General features: G+C 36.0%; 1 protein-coding gene across 16 annotated transcripts in view; it reads left to right on the forward strand.

Moving 5' to 3' along the window:
* Window positions 1-14,246, forward strand: part of MCTP1 (multiple C2 and transmembrane domain containing 1) — a 494,794-nt gene that overhangs the window by 323,595 nt on the left and 156,953 nt on the right. For all 16 annotated transcript variants that reach the window (XM_081826561.1, XM_081826545.1, XM_081826553.1 and 13 more), the window contains one exon: window positions 3,334-3,427. In XM_081826561.1, the coding sequence (XP_081682687.1) occupies window positions 3,334-3,427 (94 nt within the window). The remainder of the gene's footprint in view (window positions 1-3,333; window positions 3,428-14,246) is intronic.

Below are 14,246 nucleotides of genomic sequence, written 5' to 3' on the forward strand. Positions count from 1 at the left end.
TATATTAGAATGATAGTGGAGCTTAGGTAATTAGGAATAATCCAACTATTATTGATTCTTTTTTTTTTTTTTCTTTTTGCCGGTTGGGCTTCCTTAAATCGGCCATCTCCATTCAGAATTTGAATATTTTGTTTCCGCACCTTCTTTCAAATGTTAGTTATTATTTGAATAAAATATAAACTGTTATGTGGGTGCCCTGGCTGATTCTCTGATTACATGCTGCTCGACAACATATTAAAAAGTGAACCGTATTTAAATGTTTTGTTTTGTTTTTGTAGCCCTGCATTTCAAGCATAGGCCCGTATCTCCCTCTAGAGACGTCGTTGCTACGGAGCTCCTGTGTGCACTATAGCACATGTGTTATAATTGCTCATAGTAAGACAAGGACAGAGACCTACGCTTTATGGTTTCGGCGTGTCTTTTTATTACACAGATAGGAGACGAATGAATGCCGCATCGTGTCTGGGACATCATATGACATCATATGTTTCAGAGAAACATATAGAGGAGGTTATTTGGGGAATTACTTATATGTTTTCCTGGGAGAACATGTGTATTTTTTAAATTTTAGGGGACACTTCAGAATGCGATTTGGCACTGGCCATAGTGAGGAAAGTGAGTTGCCCCTGAAAAGGCTCTCCATCTCTGTCATTCAGTTGTTCATTTTGAAGCATCGAAGCCCCACGAGTTAAACAGACATTACCGTGTGGGCCATTATTTGATCACCTCATTCTGAAAAGATGGCTAATTCCATTTTTCTTTCTTTTTTTTTTTTTTTTTCTTTTGGAGGGAGGAAGGAGGCAAGGTCACTAGGGGGCGGGTAGTAATGGGTAGTAGACCAAGAGCGATTGTATGACCTTTTCAGAATGGGTATGCTGAACCCTTGCTCCCCCTTGTCACAGTTTAAAAACCAGAGAAGCTAGTTTAGAGAAGAAGTTGTTAGCATTCCATTTTTATTATGACATTTCACAGTCATCAGATTTAATGTCCCTTGACCGGATTGTCCAGCATGAGACGATGGGCTTGAAATGTTATTTAGAGCATTGATAAAAGGTGAGCGGTTCTAGGATGACAGCGAGTCATAAGGCTGGTGGTGTGACATTAATTTTCTCCATAACAGAGATGGAATAAGACGTCACGGTGACAAGCTGTCAATCAGCTCTGGCCCCTCAGAGCATCTCGATGCCATAGGATGGGGTATTGCCTCTCCCGTAATAGAGCTGAACTGAGATGCTCTCCCTGACAGCTGCTGCAGCCATAGAGAAAATATATTATACAGCCTTTCATTAAAAAAATAAAGAGGACTCCTCTCCAGAGCATTTCAATCTTTTCCCATCTATTGAGGGCTGAAAGGATTCACAGCAAATCATAGATTCCTCTGCTATGGAAATTTCTGGCTTCAGAAGCCATCCAGGTTTTGAGGCCTTCTAAAATAACCATAAATAACAAGGCAGGAATACCTCTTGATGAAGCATCCCCGAAAGGTCTATTTTTAAACTGATATATTTAAGTTTTTTGCTTTTTTTTTTTTTTTTTGCAATTCTTATTATAAGCGCTGTGTCACTGCCCTAAACAGTTGAAGTTGGCAATAAATTCCTGAGTGTCAGCTGACTGGAGGAAAGAAACCCTTCAAACAGTAATTACCCCTCCAAATGAGAAGCAGAACATTGGAGCGGAAGCGTCAGAAGCTATATGTCTGTGCAGGGAGGTTACTCGTATGAAACAATTCTCAGCCCCGAGGACTGATGAGATTTATTTTAGACACAGTGAAACTTGGATTGAATTACTCCCAAAAATTAAAGGACAGAAACCTTTTGATAAAACTCTTCTCTATCATCAGGATAGGAGAGTTACCTGGTTTATAACACTCAGGAAGCTCTGAGATGTTACTACATTAGGAAGACAACATGCTTACACACCTCTGAATTGTAACACTGCTGTCTGAAGTTCCCATTGTTAAACCCTTAACATGAATTTAAGTGGAGAGAGAGGTGCGTTTTTCCTGAGCACTGTCATCTGGGTAGTTTCAATAGATTTTGGGTGATAAACAGCTGTTTTAAAACAATACAAGAATAGGAGCTAATCCTGTGCTCAACACTCTAAAAAGTTAGGCTCTGAGATTACCCATATATCTGCATTTCCTCCTCCCAATATACCAAGGTCATAGCTTCAGGGTACACAATGGCTAGTCATACAGGACTCATAAAGTTAATATCTCAGTAAGCTCCTGCTTGTCAGTATTCTCACATCCTTAATACAAGGATGGGAATGTTCTTTAGTAACAGTTTGATAACTTTGTTATGTTATGCTCCCTGGTCTTAAAGCATTTTAGGGATTATAATGCAGAAGTACCTTTGATTTACTGAGTAGAAATGTTGGTCTTTTCATAAGAAAAATGCTAGGAAGTGTAAATAAGCAAATGCATATCAGTGTTCTCTATCAATACTTACTCTTTAAGTATTTGTGCCCATTAATTAGAGTTCTGAATTATTACATTGGTATCTCTCTTTTAATGCCTTCAGGTACTATACTTCCCAAAACACTACCATTATTAATTTATGAAATTAAATAGGTTTTATCCTTTGGATCTGATTCTTCTATTGAAATTTCCCTACTTCTGTACACACTACAATGGCAAATAAAATTGCAAACTTAAGAAAAATTATTCATCACTTTGAATTTATTTTTAGTGATCAATTTGGCTTATTTTAGAAGTTATATATGATTTTTTTCCTAAAAGTTTCATAGAACTATGCAAATCTTTTGAACCAAATATTAGAAAGCAGCATTTCAGTAATTCAGCCCTCATCTAGCACATGCAATTTCCAAAACTCACCAAGAAGAAAAGAGTAAAGAAAAAAAAAATTAATACTGACTTTCTTAATCCTAAAGGCTGAAGTGTGTTACATGACCAACAACCTAAGACTCAGTGTTAACGATCATTAGTCTCCAAACCATGGTGCCCATAGATGACAGATTCTTTGGAGTTCTTCGGTAAAGGAGATTGAAGGAAGAAAGTAGGCATATCCTGTTCTGTAATTTACTGTTCACCATTGTTCACTGATAATTTTTTATGGGGAAGAAATGTGGTATTTTTTATCCTTTCGGAATTCTCATATAGCGACAATTATCTGTCAATTCGTATGTGCGTGCCTGTGTATTGGTGCACGTTAGTGATAGTGGAAGGGTAATCGGCACTGAAGAAACACAAATATCCCTTTGAACCACGTAAGCAGCATCCTGAGGTCAATGATAAAACTTAGCGTTTCCTCACACATTCTTTGAGACCCTCTAGGACCTTTCTTTTCTAACACCGATGTTGGGGTCTTTCAGAGTCCACTGCGGATATTTCACAACCTGAAAGATGTGGGATTTCTCCAGGTGAAAGTAATCAGAGCAGAAGGATTGATGGTCGCTGATGTCACAGGTAAGAAATGAGGAAATTCTATTGTCTATATTTATTTATATACATTATTTCGACTATATATTATAACATATAATGTATACCTATAACATTTATTATATATGATATATACATATCGAGCTGCATGCCACCAGGTCCGTACCATTTAATGACTAAACTCTTCACTTCACCTGACTGGATCATCAAAGTAAATAATATAAATATAAAGTTTCAGGTTTGATATTACAAGAATTGCCAACCACCCAATTTTTATACTGTTTCTGCTTTTTGAAAGAAGGGTGATGTATTAAAAACAAACAATAAAGGGTAAAGTAACTTTTGAATTGTTGCCTTTTCCAAAGTTTGGCCAACGCAATGGGACTTCCAGGTTTCATCACTTTGGCATCTTGTAGTAATGTTATTATCTTCTCTCAGGCAGGATCAGCTTCCCTCAGACAGTATCATAACATCAACACAAGTCCAACACATGTGAAATCTGTTGCATAGTCTACTGAAAATTTTAGATGCAAATTACTCAATTACTTGGTATGAACTCCTGGCATCCAGGTTGCTGATTCAAGTTTGTTTGTTTTTTTTTTTTAGAGATTTTTTTTTTTTTTTTTTGACAGAGAGAGACACAGAGAGAGAGGGAACCCAAGCAGGGGCAGAGGGAGAGGGAGAAGCAGGCTTTCCCGCTGAGCAGGGAGCCTGATGCGGGACTCGATCCCAGGACTCTGGGATCATGACCTGAGCCGAAGGCAGACGCTTAACGACTGAGTTACCCAGGCGTCCTTTTTTTTTTAATTTTCAAGTTTTTTGTTGTTGTTGTTAAAATTCCTTAGCACATCCCAGAGATAATTCTGGATCTAAACTAAGCATCGTACTGAATGGAGCACTGGGTGTTATATGCAAACAACAAATCATGGAACACTACAGCAAAAACTAATGATGTAATGTATGGTGATATAACATAATAAAATTTAAAAATAAATAAATAAAAATAAACTAAGCATCTACATTGTTCTAAATTTTTAAACCAAGAAATGGACCTGTAAAAAACACTGAAATCAGTCTTATCTCTTAAAGCTTCCTGATTTGGATATCACTATTTCTATGATGTATTAATTAACTAACGATAATTATTTCATCAATTTCCAGAATGAAATCATTGTTTTGAATTTGCAATTATGTGACCATTCATTTACTATTTAATTTCATAGGTTTTGGGGCATACTTATACCATTCCTTAAATTGTCTATCTCAAGATAGATAACAAATAGGACTGACTTGGCCAATTTTTGTGTAAATTTTGCTCTTCCTGAAACAAAGCATCCACTTATTATTTGTAGAAATATGCTTACCATTGTGAATGTTCAGCAAGTTGATCCTAATGAGGTAGTGGACTTATCTGAAGGGGAAAAATGCACTTTTCCTACCATCTAAGAGCTTGGAAATCCATTACCTGATGGTTGGTATCCTTTTTTAATTCATCAAATCTAAACAGAACAGAATCAAAACCAAATTAAAAGATGACATGCATTAAAACTAAAATAGCAGATGTCTGTTCCAGAATGGTAATATTTTTAAATTTTTAATATTTGCATAGTATCAAGTGACTGTTTATTGTGTGATAAAAATGTTGAGAGTTTATAGTTTCTTTAAACAAGTGACTATCAACTCATTTGAAACCATGAAGATAGTAACAACTGTCAAATGTTCTTTCAAAATAGGTGTACTTGAAAGTACTGAGAGAGAGGGTAGTTGGTAATCTTTTTGCATGTATGCTCACTTGGTTCCTTGTACTGAACAATTAGTGAATGTTAACTTTATTCATCTACTTTTTTACTTCTGATGTGGTTATACTCAAATTAATCTGGACATAATGATTTTTTTTCTTTTATTATGTTGCATTTAGTATTAGAACCAACAGTCGACAATGAATGATTGATTAACTGCTCTTTTTTTGAAAGACTGATTGATTGATTGATTTGAGAGAGAATGTGGGGGAGGAGTAGAGGGAGAGGGAAACTCAAGCAGAGTCCACGCTGAGCACCGAGCCCAACTCGGGGCTTGATTGTATGATTCTGAGGTCACGACCTGAGCTAAAACCAAGAGTCTGATGCTTAACCAACTGTGCCACCCAGGCGCCCCAGTAATTGCTTTTTTTTTTTGTTCACTGTGGACATTAACTTAAAGACTAGAATAGGAACTCAGTATTGCTTTCACATACAGAGGTTACACCTAGCCTCTGATTCCCCGCAGCAGGTAAATTCAGAATGTGACATTCACAGTGACATTCACGGTAACATTCACCATCATGGGAGGCACCTTCAATTTTCTACAGGATTTTCTGTAGGGGAGCCCCCAGTGTTGAGCTGAAAACCTCTGAAGATGGGGGAGAAAGGCCTAAAATAATATCTCAGTGGGCACCTAAGTGCTAAGAATTATTACTGAACATTTATAGGGGGCACAATAATTTCTTATACAAATATTCAAGTCCCATTTACTTCAAAAGCTTAGATACCTGCCCATGACATAAGTTGAATGCAATTATATAAGTTTGTTTCTCTTAGAGAGAAGCTGTCATTGCTTTTAAAACTTCATGAATATGTAAACTATGTTAACCTACTTGGCCTATATGCCACTATGGAAGTTAAAGTACGTGTTCTTTCAAAGCTGTAAAAAATAGATATATTTCTTTCCTAATGGTTCTATGTAAATTAATGTGAATAGCAATAGTCTTTTCCCTAGGGATTCAATGAGACATAATTTTGATCTGATAAAATGAACTTTAATTTGGGGAATACTAAATAACAGATTGTCCATTTTTTTTCCCCCTCCAGTTTTAGGGATATAAATCTCATGATCCCTCATTCCACACTGACCTTATAATCTAATGTGCTCTGAATTGAACAAGAGAGATGTTGAACTATTCAGGGGCAAGAGGATAATTCAGTCTTTGACCTTGCTCACTCTTGGACCTTTTGTGGTCTTTCCGACATTTGTGATGGTGACAGAAACTGAGGACCATATATTTAAGTGAGAAATGTCTGAATATACTACTTATTTTTTTTAATAATCTTTACTTCTGGAAAGGATAACTATTTATGTGTAAACTGATCCTTCCTGGTCTTTACCATTAAATTTGGAGCACAAATAAGCTCTTTGTATACTTCTTTTTTACTTGTTCAAAGAAGAACTTTAAAGATATGTTGTACATCTCAGTGGATAATCATAGGCTCTACAAGATTTTCAGCAACAGTTTGAAAAACAGAAATTGAGTCAATGGTGCGGGCTTCAAATCCTCAAATTAGCATCCATTTAGGAGTGTTGTGGATGGAGAGGGGAGATTTTAAATCACTGATAGCTCTCTGAGCTAAGCAGAGTATCTTCTGACCTGCTATAAATGAGGCTATTACTATAAGATACTTAGTTGGGTTCAGAACACTTTTTTCTAGACAAACCTAACAAGACAAACTTATATTTGACCAACTTTGCTCTATTTTTAAACTATTTTTAAGGATCAGAACATAAAGTCAAACTTCCATAGTTTAAGCAAAAAATCTTAAATTATAATATTCCATCATTTAACATGAGCACAGGAACAAGAGATTCTATAATCTTTTAAGTAGCCATCAATCTTACTGCAGTTACAAAGAATTTTTTTCCTTTCAAAATGTAAAATTTTTCTTTTGTTACAACACATTCATTGAGAAACATTGTGATACTGTATTAACTCTGTGTGAATAAAGAGCAATTGAGACTCTCTTTGAATGAGTGAGTACAAAGCACAAATTACTTTTTAATGAAACCCTCAATTCTTTCCCTTTCCACAAAAAGCCTATAGCCTTGTTCAGCTGAACACTACTACAGTAGGTCACTTCAGTTAAGCCCCTAATAAACTGTTGATAGTTGAGGGTAGTTTTTTCTTTGGTCTCAATAGCGCAGTGTTGGACAGTGCACTTCAAATCATTAAGGTTAATACAGATTTAAAAAAAGAGATTAACTCTGGTGGTTAAGGCCTCAATTTACAACTCCCACACATACACATGCATTGAGCAAGGCACAAGAGTGGATTGAAATTTCAGTCAAATTGTGGGCAGCCTTTCACAGCCTGAGAAAGTGGCTCTCTGGTTTTCAAAGATGATCAGCTAAATTCTTCGTGAGGAAAAAAAAAGTTTGATTAAGTGAAAAATACTTTGCAGTACAACTTACTTACCTTTCAACTAAGCAGTGAAAAGGTGAATGTCTCTGTACCATCAAAGCAAAACCCAGAGACCGTTTGGCCCTGCGTTCACTGGGGAAAATTCTCTCTACTGCTAAATCAAGTATTCCTTAAAACTGGACAGTTTGTGAGGAGAGAAAGACCACTGGGGGGGAAATATATATATATATATATATATTTTAAAGGTGGTGGGAAACAGTTCATGTTGGAATTTGTCTTTTCTAAGCTTCTAATTATCCTCTTCCTTGGATGGGGCCTAATTTCTGCTTTCAGCAGAACATTTAATGTCTTCTATATCGAGTGAGGCTTTCTTCGCCAAGTATTTAGACCTGGCCTATTGGTTCTTTCAAGTTCTAAGAGAAAAAAGAGAAAAGGGTTCTTCTCCTCAGCCCCTCCCCTGCATTTTCCCCTGGGTTGTTTTTTTGAGCTCCCGAGGAAGAGGTCACAGCCTCCCCAGGGATACCAGCCACTCGGGTTCAGAAACGGTGATATGGGAGAACTGTGAAAGTCTTTCAAAAGATGCCCTACCTTTTCACTGTATTAAAAGGCACACTAATATAAAGCTTCTCCACCCCAGGTGAATTGATCTCTCAAATTAATGCACCATCTCTTTCAGGAAACAATAGAGGGAGAGGGAGAGAAAAAAGGAAGAGGGAGAGAATTTTACAATTAACATAATCTGTCACTGAAACAGTCCCATTAAATGAGCATATCTTTTTCTAAAGCAAGGCTATGCATAAAAACTCATGACTCACCAGCCCCATAGTCTGGAAACCTACTAGTTATTAAGGGATATGTTTACTACCCCTTTATTTGCATAGACTTTTCCCATGTTTTTCTTTAGGAAAACTGTCTTCATTGTTGGAAAATATTTAAGTAACAAAACAGCAGAAAAAGACATGCTACAGTTTTGTTTTTTTTTTTATCAGCTTCCGTGAGAGTCTTATTATCTCAAGAAATAACAGTTAGCAGCTCAGATTCATTAGCAGAGCTAAATTTAAGCCCCATTTGACAGGCTGCCTAGAAAACATTTTGTTTTGCTGTCTGTGGGGTTTAATTAAGATGTGTTCAATTTCAGTCCTCTTCAGTCTAGCGCCGCCCCCCCCCCCCCCCCAACCTTGCTGTGTCACAGACCAGCGATCAGACACTTTTAGACGGTCCGGCCCATGACTTTGACCTTCTGCGCAGTCCGGCGTTCCCTGGGGAACCGTTCAACTCATGAGGTCTGATTTCACACTTCCAGGATGCCTCAGCTCTCTTAACAATGACAGGGAGACAAAGCCCTTTAGAGCAGGCCGCATGGGGACTTGTTTAAATTGGAAACCAGAGAGGAGTCAAGGAACAAGGTTATGGGCTACAGAATAGTGCTTTTAATAAAGAGCTCACAGCTCTGGCTCAGCTCAAAGAGGTCTACCTCTGTACAATTAATTGAGCCATTTATCTGGAGCATCTTAGGCCTCTACTTTCTCACAGAATTGCGTGGTAAATATCAGCTAAGAAGCAAATGAGATATGCATGAAATGAATTTTAACACTTTGATTACTGTGCTTCCAGTCTTCATTAAAAATAAATTTATTTGTATTTCTGACCTCATTATCAGTAGGCTGCCTGCATTTTTATTGGTTCCTGTGATTTCCAGCTTGAGTATGTCATGAAGGTATATTTTATACAGAGATTTGGATTTATTATTCTTGGTATTTTCCCTGAACATTAGGGGTCTATTCAGAGAAAGAAAATGAAAAGGGGGCTGTACAGAAAAAGGCAAGTCTGTTCTTTGAAAGTTTTATATACAGCTGGAGAAGTGCCAAGCACATACATATATAACATAGATAAGATATTGTTCTTTAAAAAAATTAACTTTTTGTGGGTTACCCAAGCAAACTGCATAAGATATATGCAGTTGTTGCTTGAGTGGCCCTCAGAATACAAGAGCTCTTCTGGAAAAAGTGGGTACGTTGCTTCTTTTATAGAACTGTAGCAGTCTGAATTTTTGATAGCACGTGCCTTTAATTATGTCATCATATTTAATAACATTGATGAATCTGATAAATGCAGCCTTAGATTTTATGATCATTATTTAAAACCTATGTTGGAAGATGAGAAAACATATATCCTTTAAACTCTGCATAGTTCAACTGATGGTATTATATATAAAATATGGTGGAAATCCTTCATATTTGTGAATTATCAAAGGTAAAATAATTTACCAAATAAAAGGGGGTTATGTGTGGATGTCACTTTTAATTATTTTTAACTTTTGCTATCATCAAATCTTAAAATTATATTGCTTGAAACAAAAATATCTAAGTTTTACACAAAATGTATTAAAAATTTCCCAAGCACAGTGCTTTATTTCCATTATATAAACTAATGATGTCCCTATTTGCTTTTTAACAAAAATAGTATAATTTGAGAAGAAATTTCATCCAATTTATAATGCACCAAAAATACCCAACAGCTGACATTCTTGTCACAGTAACATGGCGTAGTTTAGAAAACAACATTATACGTATACATATTAAATGTCTTAACACTATATAAATACGTTCCGTAAGAATGAGACTAAACAAATGAAGGCGTCACAAGGAGAAAAAGCAAATCATTGCTCTTCATTCCTCTTTTTTTTTTTTTAATTTTTGCTCTTCATTCTTTTATGTCATCATAGTTCACATAGAAATAAAAGTGGCTTCCTTTTAGTATTTGCATCTTTACAAAATTAAATCCTATTCTAATTTTAGAAATGCAAAAGTGTTTTTCTAAAACCAAATAGTTGATATGAGATATTTGTGAAAAGAGGAATTAAAATGATAATTTAACTCAAGGGCTAGTGAGACTGAGTCTGAGCTAGTGTTTTATATGGAATGACAGAACTCATGTGTGATTCATATGCAGGTCACATGGTTAGAAGATACTGCTCTGGAAGAATAGGTGGGATGACAAAAGAGATTAATAATGGGGTTTGATATGCTCTAGAGGTGAAGGACTATAGGCTGAGAAAGTGGTGGTCCCACTATCAATGGGAAGTGGCGGGGGAGAGAAATACTATAAAGTAATTAATTGAGTTCTGTAGAAGTAAGATTACAAAATGATCCTTTGAGTCAAGAAATAGAGAACTGCTGATCTGGCTTGGAGGGCTAGCTCCATGATTCTACTCAGTGCTTGAAGAAATGCTTTCCGATGCTAGAATCATTGTTTAAAATTAAACTGTTCATTATTGTTTGTTATGATATAGTTGTGTAAATAAGCAATACATTTCCTAGAATGAAGGATTAGGGAACTGGTGCAAACAGAGAGGATCTAGATTTAACCAGACTTTTGAAAAAAAAGAAAAATCTTACCACAGGAATACTTGGGTTATATGACAGTATAGTTAGGTGCATAAATGACTACATGGCCAAGCCCAAAGAGTGATTGTGATAAAGGACTGATGTCAATGGGAATGCCAAATGGAGGAATACAGGGCTCTGTTCTTGGTCTAACCTGTTCAACCTATTTACTAGTGACTTTGAGGAGATAATTGATGGCTTCCTTATCAAACTTGCTAACAGGGATAGTTAACTATATACTATATGCATGTATTACATATATGTGTATACTATATGTATATATTATAGATTTACACTTTTAAATATTTACATAGTATTACAGTATTTATACGTAATATATATCCATATCCATATATGTGTGTAATAAGCTTAGTTCAGACTGAAATAATAGGGTTAGTTCAACAAGGTGGACATTAAAGAATATACATAAAAAGACTTACAAGGATACAAAACAGTAATGTCCTGCTTTAAGAGTAGAAAATATAGAAAAAAGTTTAGGGTTTGAATTGAGTTTAAGCTCTGTGGGAATGAATCATGCACATGTCAATTTTGTTACATTGTTTTAGTATGCAAATTACAAATTGGCTACATTGAATAAAAGGGAAATGTTGAGAAAGATACCTCTGGACTCATCAAACATACTGGGGAATGAATTCAGTATTGGAAGCGATTCTTTAAACAAGGACATTGACAAAGCAGAATTCATTCTCAATTAGGCTATCTGATGTTTTAAAATCAAGTCAATTGAGAACAGCTCACGGAAAATGATAATAATGCTAATAACACTAGTTATTAGTGGCGGCAGCAACATTTACTGAGACCTCATCACATGTCAGACCCTACTCTGAGCTTAGAACAAGGATTAGCACCATCTCACAACAACCTAATTAGTTACTGTTGTTCTCCCCACTTTACAAATTAGAAAACTGAGATGTGGAGAGGTTAATTAAGCAACCGGCCGCATTAGCAGGTTGAGAAGACCCTGAGAACTCCTTACACTACTCCTGTTTGCCATCTACAGCAGCAAAATGGACTCCACAGGCTCTTGGGTAACTGAATACTAATATCAGATCTTAGGCAAGTATACCTGATTGGTGTAACCAAATTCACGTCTCCCACCCTAGCTGCAAGAGAGTCTAAAAATGTGACCTTGGTCTTTGCAGCCTCTCTAGTTCAGGAAGAGACACCAGAAGTTAGAATATATGCTCAGCAAGCCATCCACATTATCCAGCTCAGGGGGGCAGGTAATGAACATTAATCAGATAATCTAAGTGACAGATGCTATGCCCTCACTTCGCACCCATTAATTCATTTAAAGTTAAAAAATGACTACGTAAAATAGGTAAAAGTTACAGAGACATAATTTTGTGTGCTGTGTAAAGAAGCCCTTCCCCAAAATTATAATTGCCTAAAAATGTATCAGAATAGACCTGTGGAGGTGGCAATTTCCCCATCACTGGCCCTGTTAAACCAGAGCCTGTGAGACTAACTGATAGCAAGAGAGGCTTCAAGCCCTAGATCAGCTTTCAAACTTGGCCTCTGAGGCTTTTCTCCCAGCCCTCAGAATCAGAGATCCCGCAGTAGGTGCCAAGATGAATAACAGACTCTTGAATGAGTAGATATTTTGTAGAAGAGAAATAAAAATACAAAGATATTTTAAAGACAAGGCTTGGCAGATGACATTTTTCAGTTCTATTGCCTAAAAATATTTTTTAAAAAAAGGTTTAATCACCTACTAGAGTCCTTAATTTTTTCAGTCTAAAGAATTTTATTCTACTGCAAAGGATCTCTCCAGCTAATTAATTTACTTATAAGGGAGATTATCTGAAACCTCATGCTTTTCTGTGGGGAGTCTAGTTGAATATATATTTACTGTATGTCCTAAAGTAACTATGAGAACTTTCAAAAACAAAGGAGCTTATAATAAATATTTATACTTATATTTTTAGACAAATAACTTTTGTGTTTTCAATCTTATAACAAGTGATGTGCATATAGTTTCTTTATTAAAAATTAGTTGAAGTAAAATCCTTAAATGTTTTTACCATAATTTATCTAAACTCTTAAAAGCTTGGACATAAATTTTTCATAGTGTCTTCTCATTTTATAGATCCCATAGTCTCCCTTTTCTTTCTTTCCCAGTTTCTTATCTGTCTCATTTTATTTCTTGTTCTTCTCTCATAAATTTCAAGCTTCGCAGCATATACCAAGATGGTTCAATTTTAGGACTCAAGAATGCATCTTGTTATACACAATACTATAAATATTCTTTTGCATCTAGTTCTAGATCCCAAGGGAAATAAATTCATATTTACATTGTGCTTTATTCCCATTGCTCTTAGTCATGGTTCTCAAAGTGTGGCCCAGGGGCTTCCAGCGATCCCCAAAACCCTTTTAAGGATCTTTTAAAGTCAAAACTATTTTCATAATAATACCAGGATGTTATTTTCTTTTCTCACTCTCATTCTCTCTTGAATGTACAATGCAATTTTTCAAAGGCTATATATTTGATTGCTCTGATGTTAACATGTCATGGATTTATTATGTCATTTTCAAATGAATGATAGTTTTACATGCTGTCATTTTTAAATTCTAAAATGGTCAACTGATAGATATAATTTATATAGACAAAAGCTTTTTGATGTCCTCAAAAATTTTTAAGAGTCCCTAAAGATGAAAATGTTTAAGAACTGTTGCTGTAGGGCAATGATCCTCATTTGGAGGAGGCAGTATTACCCTCTTGAGCATTTGTGGGAGAATTGAGTTGCCACAGTGTTTGGGGGGAGTGCTATTGGAATTTGGTGGGAGTGGGATGGGGATGCTAAATGTCTACAAAGTATTAGACAATCTTAACTAGTGAAATTGTCCCATGTCCTGCAAGATTAAATATAGACGTTAATAAAGGTTTTAAATCTATTTCATGATTATCTGAGCCTAGATTGCATTTTTTTATTACTATGTTATGTTAATCACCATACATTACATCATTAGTTTTTGATGTAGTGTTCCATGATTCATTGTTTGTGTATAACACCCAGTGCTCCATGCAGAACGTGCCCTCTTTAATACCCATCACCAGGCCAACCCATCCCTCCACCCCCCTCCCCTCTAGAACCCTCAGTTTGTTTCTCAGAGTCCATAGTCTCTCATGGTTCATCTGCCCCTCTGATTTCCCCCCCTTCAATCTTCCCCTTCTGCTATCTTATTCTTTTTTTTTTTTTTAACATATGATGTATGATTTGTTTCAGAGGTACAGGTCTGTGATTCAACAGTCTTACACAATTCACAGTGC

This window comes from Leptonychotes weddellii, chromosome 7, assembly GCF_054177405.1.
Source record: "Leptonychotes weddellii isolate Sample4059 chromosome 7, ASM5417740v2, whole genome shotgun sequence".
Lineage (NCBI taxonomy): Eukaryota > Metazoa > Chordata > Mammalia > Carnivora > Phocidae > Leptonychotes > Leptonychotes weddellii.